The 19619-nt window shown below is 45.2% G+C and overlaps 1 protein-coding gene across 4 annotated transcripts in view; it reads left to right on the forward strand.

Annotated features, from left to right (window-relative positions):
- Positions 1 to 19619, forward strand: part of VPS13C (vacuolar protein sorting 13 homolog C) — a 247933-nt gene that overhangs the window by 44852 nt on the left and 183462 nt on the right. For all 4 annotated transcript variants that reach the window (XM_066592326.1, XM_066592327.1, XM_066592328.1 and 1 more), the window contains exons 6-9: positions 8878 to 8987; positions 9636 to 9695; positions 10831 to 10890; positions 17380 to 17460. In XM_066592326.1, coding sequence (XP_066448423.1) covers positions 8878 to 8987; positions 9636 to 9695; positions 10831 to 10890; positions 17380 to 17460 — 311 coding nt within the window. The remainder of the gene's footprint in view (positions 1 to 8877; positions 8988 to 9635; positions 9696 to 10830; positions 10891 to 17379; positions 17461 to 19619) is intronic.

Here is a 19619-nt window from a genome sequence, read left to right on the forward strand (position 1 = left end):
GCAGTGTAGACAGCTAGTTAACCGAGTCAAGACTATTTGACCAAGGGTTCAGTTAGCTATACTAACAAGTTTGCTGCCCTTTCTGCAGATCTAGATTTAAGTAACATAGTAACATAGTATGTAAGGCCGAATGAAGACATTGTCCATCTAGTCCAGCCTGTCTATCCTACTGTGTTGATCCAGAGGAAGGCAAAAAAACCCCAAGGCCAGAAGCCAATTAGCCCTTTTGGGGGAAAAATTCCTTCCCGACTCGGAGGGGTATTGTCTCCTCCTTTACTTACTTAGTCTAGACAGTCAGCAAACTGGGTCACTAGCATCTGACTGCAGCTGAATGACAGCTGAGCTGAGCCAATCAGTGGCAGCACTCACTCACCCATTCATGAATTCACAGCCTGACCAATCAGAGGCAGCTCATTCAGCAGGCGGGGATTTTAAATCCCCGGCTGCTGAATACTACAGAGAGCAGTTCAGGAGAACTGCCGCCGGCCGCGGCTGAACTATATAATAATTTTTTTAAATTTTTTTTATTTTTACACATTTCTGGATGAATTGCAGGGAAGGGCTTATATATTTAAGCCCTTCCCGAAAATTCATTGTGCGATCGCCGGCAGCCCATTGCTTTCAATGGAGCCGGCTGTATTGCCGGCTCCATTGAATTCAATGGGCTAACATCTTTCTGCTCTGCCACAGCTGTTACAGCTGTGGCAGAGGAGAACGATCGTTATGCTGAAAGTGCGGGGGGGGGGGGGGGGGTCTCACTCTTGCCACTATTGTGGCTTAATAGTGAGACCTCGGAGCCCGAAATGCAGCCCTGCATGTTGCTCCTCGCCTGCCCTATCCATTTCTGTGTTTTCTACATGACTTTGGTGATTTGCTAAGAATTTCACAAATGAAAACCTTAGTGGAGCACCAGTCATATACAAAAATGCTCGAGTCGCCCATTGACTTCAATGGGGTTTGTTACTCGAAACGAACTCTCGAGCATCGCTGAAAGTTCGACTCGAGTAACGAGCACTCGAGCATTTTGGTGCTCGCTCATCTCTAGTTATTATACATAAAGCTGTAGGAGCCGGTCACCAGCCATTTGGTATAAATATGAAGGGTGTATGGGTTGTGGGTGATGTAGTGGGATAAAGAGGGGACATGGAGAAGAATTAGATTAGGGATTATGGTTAGCTTCCATAAAAAGATGTGTTTTGCAGGTCATGCTTAACTGTACGTTTTGAGAATTATTTGGTTTGTATGAGGCAGCGCATTTCAGAGGATTGGTGCATCTCGGGGGGTGGGGGACTCAAATACCCGCCCCAAGCTAGAAGCTAGGCACGCTAATTTTATTGCTTTGTTGTGCAGCTACGCTATTACCGGTACCTAGTGCGACTGACTGCTGCCATTCACTTTGAAAGGCTGTGCTCTCTGCACACATAGCATAGCCACGTCTGTATAACTCAATAGCGCTCTAACACAAAATCCATTACGGCTATCTTATCGTTATTGTAACCACTTCCTGACTGCATCACGTTAATATGTCATGCCGTTGTGAAGGGTGTATGTAGCAGGCTCAGCAAAAGCTATTGAAAGCTCAAATTAACTTGATGCATTAAGATAACGTTCTGTGCCACAGTTTAATTTTGCAATATCTGTGCTAGTATTGCTGCATATAAGCAAGGGAGCCCACGGAGCATTAGAGTAGCAGCTATGAGGGTGAGGTTCCAGAATCCTAAACTAAAGGTCCGTTTTCAATGTAAAAACATTTGCTCAAACTCCACAGCATTCCAATTGGTACTGCTGATTTCCCTCATTTTAATGTAGAAAGGTAAAATCCAAACTTTTCCATGTATGCGCAGCTATTTTCAGGTTGGTTTCGAATTTCGGCAAATTTAGGGCTTTAACAGATGTGCATGATTTTGTTCCGTTATGTGGCCATGAAAATCATGGCCGCGTAACGGGAAGAAACAAGTCAATGGATTTCAATAGTTCGGTCTTCACTAGTGGTATTCTTGCTCGTTAATACTACTTGTGAGAAAGATAGGGCAACATCCATTGCGCAATTTAGGCCTTTTTTTAGATTCGTTGGAAAAGCTGTCGGGTGTCTAAAAACACATAAATGTGCAAAAACATGTAAGCCATTTTCTGATGTGAATTGCGCCAGAAAACTTATTTGGATTAGTAAATAAGCCACTTTAGTGTTTACTTTGAGTCCAATGGCCTTCTTTCTTTGTCTGCATATACAGTACTATATTGTGTGGATTGGTATAAAACTTATGGATTTGCTTTCATAGGCAGCATAGTTGCTCATTAGTTAGCGCTGGGGTCCTGGGTTCAAATCCTTACCAAGGACAACATCTGAATGGAGTTTGTATGTTCTCTGTGTTTGCACACTCCAAAAACCTACAGATGGATAAATGTAAATTGGGAACCTCAATGGATACAGAACCAACCATTACGTGATATAAAGTACTGCATAATATGCGTGCGCTATATAAATAAAAGGTGATTATTATGAGGTGGTATAGTGATGCCGATCAGAACATTCAGCCTGATGCATAAAAAGTGGTATAACTTTGTAGAAAAATAAAAGCAGGCGCGCAATTGTGGTATTGCCGATGGGGAATAGCTGTCAGCGCTATGTGAACTTGGCTTTAGAATGTATTCGTAGCTGAGTTGAAGGAGTGAGATCTGCACCAAATGGCACAGGTTTACTGTGGAGTATTTCAGCTATTGAAGGTCTGCAGCAAATCCACGTGTCCGCTACGGATTCTCCATGTAGAATCTGCAGCGGGTCCCTCCTGCCCCACGGACATGAGCGCTGAAAATAAGAATAAATGAGAATAAACTCACCTCCCATCCGCTCCGTTTCTTCTCTGCGTCGCGGCCGGATCTTCTTTCTTCGGCCGGCGGATGAATTCGTCACGCCGGCGGCACGTCGTCGACGTGCCGCGCGCATGCGCCGGGCACATCCGCCGAGCCGAAGCAAGGGAGATGCGGCCGTGAGGAAGAGAAGACCTTCCCGGCTCGCTGCGGGTGAGTAAATGCTTTTAAATTCCTATTTTAGGTCTCCCGCGGATCCGGACGGCTTCCATAGGCTTCAGTAGAAGCCCGCGGGAGCCGTCCCCGCGGGAGACCCGCATGAAAATGGAGCATGGTCCAGATTTTTTCATGCTCCATTTTTTTTAAAATCACTTTTATTGACGATCCGCGGGTATTTATCTACCCGCGGGTGGTCAATGCATCCCTATGGGGTGCGGATCCGCGTGCGGGAGAAGAGTTAAAATCCGCTGCGGATTTTAATTCTTATTTTGCCCGTGGACATGAGCCCTAAGGCCTCATGTCCACGGGGAAAATCGGGCCCGCTACGGATTCTACATGTAGAATCTGCAGCGGGTCCCTCCTGCCCCGCGGACATGAGCGCTGAAAATAATAATAAATGAGAATATACTTACCTCCCATCCGCTCCGTTTCTTCTCTTCGCGGCGGCGTCATCTTCTCTCGTCGCGGCCGGATCTTCATTCTTCGGCTCGGCGGATGTGCATGATGACGTCGGTGACGTGCCCCGCGCATGCGCCGGGCGGAAGCAAAATGATCCGGCCGCGACTGAGAGAAGATGAAGCCGCGCCGAAGAGAAGAACCGGAGCGTGTAAGTAAAATATGATTTTTGTGTCCCGCGGATCCGGACGGCTTCCATAGGCTTCAATAGAAGCCCGCGGGAGCCGTCCCCGCGGGAGACCCGCATGAAAATGGAGCATGGTCCAGATTTTTTCATGCTCCATTTTTTTTAAAATCACTTTTATTGACGATCCGCGGGTATTTATCTACCCCGCGGGTGGTCAATGCATCCCTATGGGGTGCGGATCCGCGCGCGGGAGAAGAGTTAAAATCCGCTGCGGATTTTAATTCTTATTTTCCCCGTGGACATGAGCCCTTAGGGTTTTTGTGCGCAGCCCAGACTTATGTAAACTGAAGCTGTTTGCGGTTGTTCACTCAGATGTCATAAATCTGAGTAATTTCCTCCACGATTTACATTAATTTGACATTGACATAATATCCCTTATTATGTTGTCACCTTATGGATTTCTTCTCTTGTTTTCCTTGTTAATGTTGGCTTGATTTTTCTATTCTCCTTCTCTCACAGAAGGATGATGACGCTGGAAAAACTCCATTTATAGGCTAATGTACCCGGAGACACTAATTATGCTGCGTTGTTTCACAAACATAGCAACTATTTCTAATGATTGCACGTGTCCAATATCTGTAGGTGCGCAAGCCAACAGGATCCCATAATGTAGGACTTGAGGAGTATGAGCCAATGTGCACACAGTGGTATCTGTAGCGCAATATACAAGTTTGTTCAGGGTTTTCGTCCTATTCTACAACAGTGAATTTGAAAGAAAGAAGTGTACCTTAGATCCGTATTACTGATAATGCCCATCAAAATTTTCCAAATCACCTGTGTGAAGATGTAGATGCCTTGATGTGGTTTGATATGTACTTAGAAATTTGTCTGTCTTGCCAGAGCTACTTGGACATGCATCTAAGTAAATCCTTTTCGTCGAGTAAGGGCGCTGTTTTTCTAAAAGGTATAAGACCGAATGTAGAATAGTGGGGCCAGAGCAAAGTTTGAGAGGATTCTTTCTAAGGGGCCCAACTTCACACATAACTATCTTACCTGTGCCCTTGTGGGTGACCCTTAAAATCTGGAATATAGCCCTCAACATGATTCCTTATGAGGCAGCAAAATGGTCCCCTCACACTCCTCTGTGGAGCAACATTAAGGCTTTACACTTGCAAGACATACCAGATACTATCTTCTGGAGACTCTATGCAATAACTGCCCCCTTGTTGCTCTTAATACTTTTTTCACAGCATCCATTTTTTACAGCTACAAATATGATTGGGCCTTCCCAGTAACTGCCTCTTTAGATATTTCCAACTCCAACATGCCTTCTGAGCCCAATTTGGAGGGCCAAGCATACTCCTCATCCTGACCTGGTTGAAAGAGCTGGCACAGATGGCCAACATTCTGAAGCCACTCTAGTTTCTATAGGCATCTGGCAGGTAGTCTTGCTACTTTAAGAGATGGGACTTGGACATACTGGACATAGACTCCAATGACCGAGGCAGCCTGTTGGCCAGCCCAGGACCGCCCTTGATTAGCAGTAGACAAAGAGTTAATTCAAGTTAATTTCCTTCACAGAATTTATTATAATCCTACTCGCTTGTGTACCATGGGCCTAATTCGTAATACAGACTGTCCAAGATGCCTGATGAATGCAGGCACAATTCACATGTTTTCGGAATGCCATTTTCTACAGATCTATTGGGGAGACGTTCTCTAGTTCATGGAGACTCATCTTGGGGCCCAACGCATATTGCTTCTCAAAATTTGCCTGTGGCCTGGTGGAGGACAACCCAGTTGACGTAGCATCACGAACTCTATATAATGTTTTGGGTTTTTTTTGTCTTTTATGCTAAAAAAGTTGTGTTGCTCAACTGGAAACACCCAAAAAACCACTAGAGCTGCTGGAAGCATGAAGTAAAGGTGGGCATCCCTCTATATAAACTGAAATATATGGCCCAAGGTTGCCCTCCCAAATTTGATAGGATATGGGGTCGATGGGTTGATTGCCCTGATACTACATCGGGCGCATCTGAGTAGTTCCTTTGCTATTGGGAGATTTGGAGTTCTCTCCTTTTCTCATTCCTCACTAGGTATACATGCAGAGTACCAGCTGTGGTGACCGTTGTGTCGTGGGTAAAGTTTGTTTCTTATGTTTTAGTTACTGTGATTTCTCAGGTGGGAATCTTGAGTTCTGTTTAGTGGGGGGAAGGAGAGGGAATTTAGGGGGGAAAAGAATAAAAGGGCGTCTGCAACTATAGGGCCGCCTGCACACAGTGGTGCAGAGTACTAAGGCAGCAGAAATGCAGTTCTAAGCTCTCGCTCATGACCTGAAGGTTGCAAGTTCAACTCTTTGTTCAGGTAGCCGGCTCAAGGTTTACTTGGCCTTTCATCCTTCTGAGGTAATAAATAAATTACCTGAAAGCTCTGCGGAATAAGTTGGCGCTATACAAATAACAAGATTTGATTTATTTAGCATTTTGTTTCGCTTTCTCCTTTTTCTCTTCTGTACTGCGGATGGTCTCCACGGTTTACCATTGGACATGAGCAGTACAGATATATATATTATTTAAACTTCTGCTTTTCCTTCAATGGAATCTCCTCAAAAATGGAGCATGCTGCAATATTTTTCATTTTTTCCTTTCACGAGCAGAAACCGCAATTGGTTTCTGCTTGTGTGCAGGAAGAATGACTTTTACATAGCATGCTAAGGATGGTATTTGCTGCAGAACCCAGAGGAAGAAACCTGTCCTGGATTCCACAATGCAAATTCACCAGTGTGCAGGTGGCCTAAGTGATGGAAGAAGCTCAAGAGACCTGGCGACTAGAATTTGCCAAATAATGCAGATGTTTCTTGCCTTTTTAGATCTGTATTGTGTCATATGAAAATGAAAAAAGGTATACAACTAATTTTGGTTAGAATAGAAAACACTCAGCAGTTTCACCAAACCTGTTCGCTTTTTTTTCTTTTCTTAAAAAATAACTATACTAAAAACCACTGTCCCTTTTCAATCTTGAAAAATGGTTTGTTGGGGCATATGGGGGTTCCCTGTGTTTTTACATTAAAGGTGTTAATTTATATTTTACAAGTTTATGGAAAGAAAGGTGTACATATATATGTACACAAATACGTGTATGTGTAATGTACATGATGTCAAATAGGGTGGTGCCACAGGATACCCATACTGTAGCATCATGTTGCCATATGTGGTACCATAAAATGGATCAGTCAGGCTCCTTTTGTGTTAAACAAGAAATCTCAAACAAGAAGGTTCAGAAACCTGAACCTGTCCAATTGTAAGCCTGTGTATCAAGTTCCATTTTCTATTTAAAAAGGTTGCCAAGGTTTAGCATGTTTGTCTTCCAATTACTGCACCACCCTTGTCCATAGGATTGTGTGTGCACTTGCAACTCTGCTCCATTGAAGTGAATGGGAGCTGAGCAGCATAACCCACAGACAAGGGTAGAGCTGTGTTTAAAAGAAAGCATAAGTGTTTTTCTAAGCCTGGATAAACCATATTTAAGAAGAAAAAAAATGCAAATGTATGTTTCAACAAGACAGTGAAACCAGATGTGAACAGGCAACACTAAAGGGACTGCCAACACTGAACCCAGCTTTAAGGGCGGACACCCACTGGCGTTTTTATTCTCTCTTGCGCTGCGAGAGCAAGTGAAAACACTCGCCTCACAGCGCAAGAAAAACGCTGAAATATTGCCAGTGTTTTTAATGGGGCCAGCGGCAGCAGCGCTAGCCCCATCGAAAACATAGGTAGAATACCGCAGACTTCTGCCACAGCTGTGACAGGAGTTTCCTTCATCCCCCGTGGGGATAAAGGAATCCTCTGCCACAGCTGTGGCAGAAGTGGAGCATGCTATCCCATTGCTTTCAATGGGGTCGGCACTGCTGCTGGCCCCATTGAAAGCAGTGGTTTCTGGCAACCCCCGCAGTATGATTTTCGGGGAAGGGCTTGAAATAGAAGTCCTTCCCTGAAAATCATCATTAGCTGGATAAAAAAACAAACAAAAAAATGTACTCCCCTCTCTGCCGCTCAGACGCATCCTCCGGTTGGCTCCCCTGCACTGCTGTCCAGCACTTTGAGCAGGCGGGGATTTAAAAATCCCCGCCTCCTGAAAGGGCTGTGCTGATTGGCTGAGCACTCAGCCAAACTGTTAGCATTTTAACTGAAAAGCTTGAATTGTTTTGAAAAGAATATATTAATTTTTTCCCTTTTTGGTTAAGCTTTCTTACTCTTGAAAATCACTTCAATTCCCTCTCTGTGTTCCGTGTGTATGCGTGATCTAATCATGTGGTTTCCCGTAATCTAAAAAATGTTGTGTGGGCTTTTTAACTAACTCTTTTTATTCTTTTATCCTCACACTTATGCTTTCATTATAAAGGACCCAAACGTAAAAAGCACAAATCTTTTAAGAAACGTTTTAGGGTTCATGATGGTAAAAAAGGTGGGTACACTGTTTTCTGTTGTTAGCATGCTTGTTATCAAAAGTGCGATAACCGGTCACTTGAAGGCGACCTACCGATGAGCATCTATTCCTTTTTATGTCCAAAAATTTCTTTACAATAGCAGGTTCAATGGTGTTGGTTTCAGGTTTGTTTTCCTCCCTTAAACTGCATGAAAAACAGCCACTAAAACCTGTGTGCATGTAGGCGGCTTTATTTCTTGCTGACTTGTATGCTAATTAGTTATCCTCCAAAAGGAAGAAAACTGCTCTCTAAGGTTGCTTATAAGGCATTTGTCCTGTAAGCCAATGTGCAACCCACATGTTGAGTCAAAGGTATCTAACCAACTATTGCCCATTAGTGATGAGATGTAAGAATCCTAATAGAACAAGGGTGCTTGGTTTGGGTAATATCCCTAGTTAAGATTCAAGACTGTATTACGCATCAGACATTGATTGACTTGGGCTGCCTTCACACAAGCATTATATATGCAGCTGTTTACCCCTGTGTAAATACTCCGGCCATCGGGGGGGGGGGGGGGGGCTTTTTTTTTGGTTTATTTCCCCTCGTTTTTAGGGTCCATGTTGATTTAATAGGTGTTCTTAAAGCTTTTGAAGTTAGATCATGCCCTTCTCTCATCACATAGGCATGTTTTATGCTGATTTCATTCAATCAGCATTTGTTTTCAAATTAGTCTTGCATTGGCATTTCTAAAATACATGGCATCTTAGTCATCTGAACTGTGCTTATGACTCTTTATCATTGACTGTTTTCTTGGTTGTGTGTTTGTTTTTTCTTTTTCAAGATAAGCCAAAAGAAGAGAAAAAAGATACTTTTTTTGAAAAACTGGCTGCACAGGTTATCAAGAATCTGCAGGTGAAAATCACAAACATACACATCCGTTATGAAGATGATGTAAGTACTCAAGAGCTTACCGTCTGTGTGTGGGGGAAAGGGGGGTGTGTGTGTGTGGGGGGGGGTTATACACTGTGTCATTTAAGGGGTTTTCCAGACAAATACTATTGATGACCTAGACTGAGGATGGGTCAACAGCTGAGATCCACCGTTCGGGACCCCCGCAGATCAGCTGACTGGGCAGTCACCCTCAGCGTCACAAACACATGAGTTAGAAGCGGAAACACTTGGCTCTGACCCCTCTGCAGTTGTCGGCACTGGTAATTACAGCGGCCACTCTTATTAAAAATCAGTGTCAGCTGCACCTGCACTTAGGAGTACCGGCCACTAAATATAGGTCTAAGTCAATTACTTCTGCTCCGTACCCCTGTGTAGTGGATATTATGAAGTCAGTAGAAGATTAAAACAACCACAAAACTATAGAAAGGCCTAGGAGCGTATTATCCTATCTTACAAAAATTTCTACCAGCTGCTCCTCATCAGCTTGATGGTACCTCACAGTTTGGGAAACCCTGGTATACAGAACAGTGGCCAGTAGAACAGTATTGTTTTTTTCTTTAAAGTAGCGTTGTCTTTTTACCATTTCTGAAACCTGAGTAATGAGAACTTGGATTGATTTGTAAAGGTTTCCTTGCATTCTCTTCATAGATCACGGATGTCAATGTTCCAGTTTCTGTAGGAATGACCCTCGCTGAACTGAGTCTTCAGGTAAAATGTCCTTGTTCTCTGTTACTGTAGAAGTGCATGATCCATACACCACTAGATACAGTACATGAGCAACACAAGTCTGAGATTACATTCAATTTGGGACTTGTGGAACTCTCTCATTTAGTTTTACCAGGATGAACAATGGCAGTTTCATACCTGTGCAACTGTACATGGCCTTATGCTGCCAACATAAACAGTTTGTGCTTTAGGTGTAATAATATGACTGAAAGTTCAGAATTATGTAACCCTTTACAATTCTTAAACTTCACCATTCCAAGTGGGTTGTCATCTCAGAGGCAGCCGTCTAGCTTGCTGCGATCAAAATCCGCTATTCTCAGACACTTCTCCTAAAGCAGCCACTGCAATGTAATGATACAAGAGGATCAAATGCTTGTTTGAGGTATTACCACTAATGTCCTGTGACCCCATAATTCTAAAGTTAACTGATTACTTTTCTGTTAGAAGGCTCATTGTAGTAGCTAAAAAACAACAAAAAAACCCTTTTCTATAAGTGCCTAGTAGATTTTAATCTTATCATATTCAAAAGGACACAACAGTTAAGCTTTATAAATATTTCTAAGCCACTCTATTTTTGAGGTTGTGAAATAAACTTTTATTCACATCGCGTTCGGTGGTTTCACTTGGAATCTCTGGTCAGGTCTGACACAAAATAGCGCAGCATCTTGCAGTGTTTTGTCTGGGTAAATCGCTGAGTACGCAGGCGGAGGGGCTGCACTATGCTCAATGGTGTCCGTTCAGCTGTGTTCTGTTTTGTCAGATGCTTTTTGTCTTCAGGAGTTCAGAGTGTCTCGTTTCTATATGAAACAGGAAGACTGAAACCTGTGGTGCAAATGTGAACAAGAGTCTATGATTTCTACTGTCTTTTTGTTATGACTTCATTGGCTCAGGATAGACTGGAGAGGGATAGGCACGGGTCAAGTGACGTTAAGAACCTACCATATAATAAGTTAGTTTAGCTTCAAGTCTTGTGTAATCTCCCAATGTCAAGCTGGCTGTTCTCTCTTGCAGATTTTCTAATTTTGGCACCCACACATGTTGGAGATTAATTTTTCTAGATGTATGGTAGATTTCTTTTGTTTCACCCTAAAGTTTTTAGTTTTTTTTACCTCTACAGACCTCCTCTGAATCATGGACACCAGGCATACTAAATGAAGCTGCTAAAATAATATACAAGGTAATATTCCTAATGATGAAATATTTTAGTGTTAGTAATATAAATGTACTAATGTAGTTAGACTAATACAGATATTAATTGTTGGTCAAGTAGCCAAAATTTGACCACCAAGCATCATCTTTCAAGCTTTGAAAAACAAGTTAATGATGCCTATCTATTTATACCTGCTGTGAACAACCCACTCCTGTCACTCTACCACCACTCCTGTCACTCTACCACCACTCCTGTCACTCTCTACCACCACTCCTGTCACTCTCTACCACCACTCCTGTCACTCTCTACCACCACTCCTGTCACTCTCTACCACCACTCCTGTCACTCTCTACCACCACTCCTGTCACTCTCTACCACCACTCCTGTCACTCTCTACCACCACTCCTGTCACTCTCTACCACCACTCCTGTCACTCTCTACCACCACTCCTGTCACTCTCTACCACCACTCCTGTCACTCTCTACCACCACTCCTGTCACTCTCTACCACCACTCCTGTCACTCTCTACCACCACTCCTGTCACTCTCTACCACCACTCCTGTCACTCTCTACCACCACTCCTGTCACTCTCTACCACCACTCCTGTCACTCTCTACCACCACTCCTGTCACTCTCTACCACCACTCCTGTCACTCTCTACCACCACTCCTGTCACTCTCTACCACCACTCCTGTCACTCTCTACCACCACTCCTGTCACTCTCTACCACCACTCCTGTCACTCTCTACCACCACTCCTGTCACTCTCTACCACCACTCCTTGTAGTATCTGTTACTAAACAACATGTGGAGCCATATTTTGCCATCTGTGACAAAAAGCATCCATAAGAATAGACTCATCGAGGAAAATTTACTAAGCCCAGCATTTTCGACACCAGGCCTTGTATGATTTTTCCCTGGTGCATCGTGCGCTTAATACATGAAGACGCACACACCTCTTCTTGTTTAACGCTCTTTCCCCAGTCGTCTCCACGCCAGCACCAATTGAGATTGCCTCCTCCTGGTAGGACAGGAACATACTGAGAGGTTAAAAGCTCCCCCCCTTCCCCACTTTCCTCAGTGTCTTCCTGTCCTGCCAGGAGGCAGGATCGCTGAGAGGAGCTGGTGGAGAAGCCAGCCAGAACTACTTACCGGCGGATCGGAGGGCAGTGGCTCAGCCTGTCCTCCCTTCCAAGCCAGACGACTCCCGGGACGCCACATGGGGTGGTAACCCCCGGGCCAGGTTCCTCCCGCGGCGGCCCATGGGGGGTACAAAGCAGGAGCCTCAGTCCCCCTCGTCCTCCAGGCAGAAGTTACATCGCGGCGCTCCAGGAAGCCCTTTGACGGCGGGGGGTAGGGCGCCGCGTCACGTGTCCAAGCGCGATGACGTCATCGCGTCTGCATCAGGAGCGGAGGGGGCGGGGCTTAGCGCAGGAGCACGAAAATTTAAAAAATAGGAACCTGAGAGAAGCCAGAACAAACCAGCACTACAGGTCGCAGGGTGTCTGCAGCATCGGTACAGAAATGAGTGCTCCAGCCCCAGAGACAGCTGAAACTTCAGCCTCAGCGTCCGTAAGTAGCCAGTGGCAAAAATACAATGCAAATATCCAGTATGTTGTGTATGGAAAAATTGCATATTTACCCGCAAAAAATGCTTGGTTTGTCAGGGGGATAAAAAAGACATTCCCCCCCCCTCCCCCTCCCCAGAACAAAACTGCGAAAATGCGTGGAATGCGGGACGAGACTACCAGAGGCCTCTATGCAAGGCATGCGTGGCTAGGCTAGTCAAAGAGGAATCGGGGATTCCTGGAGGACGTTAGGAAGCTGGTGAAAGAGAAGGTTATATCAGCCCTAACGTCACAGCCGGCGCCGCCAGCGAAACGCCAGAAAAAGGCGTATGTTCCCGACGAGCCTTCCGATTCCGAGAGTTCAATCGGATCAGAGCAAGAGGAACAGGCGGCCGAGGAGTCCTCAGACGATGAGGGCCAAAAAAGATATTCCGTCAAGACGACCTAACGGAATTAATTAAGTCAGTCGGGGCTACACTAAAAATGGAACAGCCCAGAGAGCCATGTACTCTACAAGATGAGATATTCGGTGGACTGGGGGAGAGGCGCAAGCATACCTTCCCGGTCCACAAGAATATCACCAAAATAATTCAGAAAGAGTGGAGGAAACCAGACGCAGGCTCCTTCTCCGCTAGAGGCGTAAAAAGAAGATACCCACTCGAAGAGGAAGTTTGCGCAAGCTGGGAAGAGGTACCTAAGGTAGACGTCCCAGTGGCCAAAGTAGCCAAGCGGACGACTCTTCCCTTTGAAGACGCCGCACAGTTAAAAGACCCCATGGATCGCAAAGCGGAGGGCCTTCTAAAGAAGTCATGGGAGGCAGCGGCAAACATACTTGGGCCAGGGATCGCAGCCACTTGTGTGGCGCGGACTCTGGGAGTATGGTTAGAACAGCTAGAGCTACACCTAACCAATAAGACGCCGAGGGAGCAGATCCTAAACTCCCTTCCGATCCCGCACATGGCAACTAACTTCCTAGCGGACGCCGCGGCCGAAACCGTCAAACTTTCGGCGAAGGCCACAGCCCGCTCTAACTCAGCCAGAAGGGTGTTATGGCTGAAATCGTGGTCAGGCGACCTAGCCTCAAAAAATAAGTTATGCGCCCTTCCGTTCTACGGCCAGTTCTTGTTCGGACCGGACCTAGACAAAATTCTAGAGAAAGCGGCCGACAGAAAGAAGGGGTTCCCCAAAGAAAAACCACAGAGGGGGAAGACCTTCTTCTGGGCTCCAATGCAACAGCCCGAGGCCTACCGAGGCAAGGGCAAGACAGGCCGCTGGAGTTACCCCAAGGGGGGCAGAGGAAGGAATATCCTCTTCAACCCCCACCAGGGAGAGCCGAAGCAGAGACCCTGACGCCATCCCCCTAGGGGCAAGGCTGGGGAACTTTGTGAATCAATGGGCCGCAATCTGCGAGGGCCCATGGATCCCAAAGATCTTACAGCAGGGATACCAGATAGAGCTGGTGTCCCTCCCCAGAAGAAAATTCGTCATCACAGGAGGCTTAAAAAGACAGTTACACCTACTAAGGCAAAGCGTACTCGACTTGCAACAACTAAATGCAATATCCCCCGTGCCGCAAAACGAGGAAACCCAGGGCCATTATTCCAGGCTCTTCCTAGTAAGAAAACCCTGCGGAAAACATCGGATGATAGTAAATCTGAAACCCCTGAACACCTGCGTCTGATACAGAAAATTCAAAATGGAAACCATCTCCTCAACGATAAAGTTGATTCCCAGAGGAGCCTACATGGCATCCATCGATTTAAAGGACGCTTATTTCCACGTACCGATCCACAAGGGGTCCCAGAAATACCTAAGGTTCGCAGTGGACATGGGCAAAGGAATAGAGCACCACCAATTCAGATGCCTGCCCTTCGGGATATCCTCAGCCCCCAGAATCTTTACCAAAATTATGGCAGAGGTAGCCGCCTACCTGAGGAAAAAATCGGTCCTAATAGTACCCTACCTGGACGATATTTTAATAATAGCAGAGTCCAGAGAACTCCTAACAAAACACCTGGAGATAGTGCTAGAGCTTCTCCAATCATTAGGATGGATCATAAACTGGGAAAAATCCAGCCTAGATCCCGACAAGCAGAAGACGTTTCTGGGAATAACGCTCAACTCAGAATTGCAATGCTCCTACCTACCCGGGGAAAAAATACAAAAAATCCGAAGAATAGTCAAAACCTTCCTACGAAGACGATTCTGCACAATTCGGGAAGCAATGTCTCTCCTGGGAAGCTTGACATCATGCATTCCAGGAGTGGCATGGGCCCAGGCCCACACCAGAGCCCTGCAGGCCTTAGTCCTATCCTCGTGGGACAAAAGGCAGTCCTCCCTAGGAGCAAGAATGTACATCCCAGGCGGGGTGAAAACATCCCTGCGTTGGTGGGCATCCCCAGAGAACCTGCGGAGAGGGGTTCACTGGCTACAATACCCAGCCACGCACATCACAACGGACGCAAGCGCCTGGGGATGGGGAGCGCATGTGGGGAACCAGTTCTTTCAGGGCCCCTGGCCTCAGAGGACAAAAGAACAGTCCTCAAATTACAGAGAACTACAGGCAGTATGGCAGGTTCTACAGCAGTTGGGGAACTCGCTACAGAATACAGGCATATAAAGATACTGTCAGACAATATCACTGCAGTCGCCCATATACGACACAAAGGGGGCACAAGATCTCCCGCCCTGCAAAGCATCACACAGAAAATTTTTCACTGGGCAGAGGGCCGGATCCTCTCGATCACGGCAACCCACCTGAAGGGGACGTTAAACCAAAAAGCGGACTTCCTCAGCAGGAGGCAAATAGACCCAGGAGAATGGTCCCTCTCCCTAGAGGCATTCAGAATCCTGACCAACCGGTGGGGGACCCCACAGTTGGACTTCTTCGCAACCAGGGAGAACGCCAAAGTAGGCAACTTCTTCTCCCTCTGGCCAGGAGATCGTCCGACAGCAGTAGACGCCCTAGTCCAGGACTGGGGACAAGGGCTGGTGTACGCCTTTCCTCCTATACCACTGATCCCCAGGGTTCTACAGCATTTCAGAACCCAGGTATGCACACTAGTCCTGGTGACCCCCTTCTGGCCGAAAAGCTGGTTCGGTCCTCTAGCAACATTGAGCGTCCAGGACTCAGTCACCTTTCCTACCTGGACAGATCTTCTATCGCAGGGGCCAATGAACCACCCAGGCCTAGACAAACTCCATTTAACGGCATGGCTCTTGAGGAATCCTCACTAAGAGAGAAGGGATTCTCAGAGAGAGTAGTAGAAACCTTAATGTCCAGTAGAAAAAAGACGACCCACCGGATCTACCAGAAGGTTTGGAGAAGGTTTTCCTCATGGAGACAGGGAAGGGATCACGGGGATTCTATCCCGGACATCCCTCTAATCTTAGAGTTCTTGCAGGAGGGCCTAGAGATGGGCCTCTCTCCAAGCACCCTAAAGGTCCAGGTCTCAGCCCTTAGCACCATTTGTGACATAAAGTTCGCAGACGACAGATGGGTCCACAGGTTCCTAACAGCAGCAGCTAGATTACGGCCCAGGCCCATAAATCTTTTTCCGGACTGGAACCTTATTTGGGCTCTAAGGGCCATGACAGCGGCACCGTTCGAACCGATCGAGGCACTACCCATAAAAATGCTTACAATCAAAACCATTTTTTTAGTAGCCGTCACCTCCGCAAGACGGGTTAGCGAGCTACAGGCCTTGTCCATCCGCCACCCGTTCATGAAAATCGCAGACACCAAACTAGTATTTAAAACGGACCCTGCTTTTTTGCCAAAGGTAGTATCAGAGTTTCATAGGTCCCAGGATATAATAATCCCCTCATTTTTCAGTAATCCAAAGAACGAGGAAGAAAAGACCCTAAGCTGCCTGGACGTTAGGAGAGCAGTCCTAGCCTACATAGATGCAACAAGCCACTGGAGACGGGACAACAACTTGTTCGTCCAGTTCAGTGGCCCAAATAAAGGTAGCAAAGCGGCAAAAAATTCCATAGCCAGGTGGATCCGCCTAGCCATCATAGAATCCTATAAGGCCCTCGGGAAGGAAATCCCGTTAGCTCTTAAAGCTCATTCCACAAGGGCAGTGGCATCCTCATGGGCCGAACACAGCTCAGCCTCAGTCGAGCAGATATGCAAGGCCGCAGTCTGGAAGAAACCCCATACGTTCGTCAAACACTATAGGGTAAAAGTGCAGCAGGACGAGGACATGGCCTTCGGCCGCAAAGTCCTCTCGGCAGCAATCCCACCCTAAGAAAACTTTAGTTGGTACGTCTCAATTGGTGCTGGCGTGGAGACGACTGGGGAAAAAATAGATTATACCTACCCGATAATCGGGTTTCCAGTAGTCTCCACGACAGCACCTGTACCCCCCCCCCCCCCCCCCCCCTAAGAAAGTAGTATAGTATATAATTTCCAAAAAAACCCCGGTTAAGGGAAGAATTTTAAGTTGAGCTCCTGCCCCGGCAATTCGTTAGAATCCACTGAGGAAAGTGGGGAAGGGGGGGAGCTTTTAACCTCTCAGTATGCCTCCTCCTGGTAGGACAGGAACAATCTCAATTGGTGCTGTCGTGGAGACTACTGGAAACCCGATTATCAGGTATAATCTATTTTTTCCTGGCACCTCTGTGTGCCTTCAGCGACATGTATTCCAGATCAGACCTGGTGTACGTTTGTGGTATAGATTTCCAACAGTTTCTGGCATAAATTCTATGTCTTTTGGTCTGAGATGGCCCCACCCCTCCTGACAAGCCCTGCCCACTTTTCTAAAAGGTGACAGGATCTGTGCAGAGAGGAAAAGCCACACATTTTTTTGTGAAATACCGGCTTGTGCAAAAATGTGACTTTGTTACGCTACCTTTTTGTGGTAACCAATTTAATAAATGTGCCCGTTGAGTTTTTCTGTGTTGTATTTGACAGGAATATCTTTGTTTTCATTTTTCCCATGTAGTTGGTTCGTCTGGATTGTTTTAGCACATACTGGAATGTGAACAGCAAAGTGTATTACCATCAGTCACAGGAAAAGATCTTGGTAAATGTTGTACTCTTGATTTATGCAAAATATTTATTGCTAGTGTTTATGGGGGGTTTTTTTGGCTGCTTAGATTTTGTAGCTGAAGCATCATTGGTATCCTGTACTAGGATCACTCTTTGGGGCACGTGTATGAACACTGTTGTGAGAGCAATACTTTACAGAGAAAGCAAGAGACCTGTTTGGTACAAATTGTTCCAAATGTATCAAAATGGCTCACGTTACATAAAGCATTTGTTGGAATAACCTGCTAGGCACATTTGTAGTGACCTATGCCGATTCATAGATTGATTTTATTGCAAAATAATTTTTTTTTTCTTCAAATCTCGTATATTGTAAATGTAAATATTTACACGTCTCGTATAACTATATCAAGGTCACAAATGCCATGCTAATTTCACAATTAATTTAATAAGCTCCGGGGTCACATTTAGGCCTCATGTCCATGGGCGAGTCAGATTCCGGCCACAGGGGGCCCGCAGCGAGAGCCGATCCTGCCTGCGGCTGAGGACTTCTTTTTAATTTTTTTTTTTTTTTTTTTTACTTGTCCGGGCTTCTGCGGCCCTGTCCGGATCTTTTTTCTTCACTGTGGATACATGCGGTCACACGCATGCGTAATACACCTTATTTTGTGTGTGTGTCCGTGTCTGCTGCGGATTGGACCCGTTCCAGTAACTTCAACGGAAACCATCAGTATGCGATCTGCACAGAAGGTCCGCAAATCAAATCCAGATGTTTTAATTGATTTGTGGACTCCCATGCATCCCTATGGGTAGCTTGTGGTTCTCCCGTATGGATTCTGCAAATCAAATCGGCTCGTGGGCATGAGGCCTCTCAGGTTTACCTACAGTCCTCTGGTAAATTTCAACTAATTTAGAATACTGTAAATTGTACCAAATTACAAATTCTGTTGTCTCCCAGTGATATGTATCCTGTTTTTGTCCTTAGGATATTATGCATACATACGTTTTGGTGAAGCTTTTTGTTTACTTGGCATCAATTCTTGTTTAAAGGAATAGTATGAAATTAATATACGTAAACTAGTAATAAACTTGCCCTCAGTGTTCTTGTCAGTTTTCAGCATTTCTTACAGGTTTCTGAAATGGTCTTGTAAAAATCCTGCAGCGCGCACAAGGTTTATCTGTTCAATTCTTGCCTCATAAATGATTGAGGTGAATGAGACTTAAGATTAACGACCTGTTCACACAGGCAGATGAGCTGCAGACCAAAAATGATTTTCTTTCTGCATTAAAGATATGGTCAGAGATTCATCTGTATTGGTTTACACTGCACAATTGTCGTCCAAAGCGCTTGATCATCATTCTGCGTGAAAGGGACTTGAAGGTTGTTTTTACACTGTAGGATAAAGTAGAAGGAGCATGCAACCAGAGGTGAACTAGCGATTGTATATTGTTTGCTTGGCTTGCATTTACATTGAAGACTGTTATTGGGTAGTTTTTGATCGTTCATTGGATCATAACCATGTCTCTAGTCAACCCTTCTGCCATTTCTTTTTTTTTTTTCCAGCGAATTTTTAAGAAACCTGTTTACACCAAAGGATCTGTAGCAGATGAACAGTGATTTTTAGATCTGCATCAAAGATCCAATTAGCAATAATCTAACAATTTTGGTTGCTGATTGTTCAGTCGCTGCATGCGTTTACACTGAACAGCTATCATACAAACCAATGGACCTGACAATTATTTGCACAATAATTGAACTGTGTAAAAGGGCCTTTAGTGACAATATCCTACTGAGCAAAGGGCAAAGGCAGTTACAGGTTTGTGAGAAAAGGGGAATACTGATCATCTGAGATGCACACAGAATTTTCTTTCTTTTAATTGCCATATGAGATAAAATGGGATCAAAAGAGGGTATTAAGGGAGGAATTATGGGGATATTATTTCTTTTCTATTCTTGGTGCCATTGTCATTATTTTGTTTATTTTATTCTTAATGGGTTTCACTGGTTTTCGTTTTCATGAGTTTCCCTTTAAGAATTGGTACCACTAGTGTAGGGCATTATATTTCTGTAAAAAATATATTAATTAATTTCACCATTTTAAAAATTTCCTTGTCAATACGTTATCTTAGTTTAGTGTATATGTCCCGTCACTAATGCGCATTAGCTGCAATGCAAATATGCTTTATCAGTTTGTT

The sequence above is a fragment of the Eleutherodactylus coqui genome, chromosome 2, assembly GCF_035609145.1.
Source record: "Eleutherodactylus coqui strain aEleCoq1 chromosome 2, aEleCoq1.hap1, whole genome shotgun sequence".
Taxonomy (NCBI): Eukaryota; Metazoa; Chordata; class Amphibia; order Anura; family Eleutherodactylidae; genus Eleutherodactylus; species Eleutherodactylus coqui.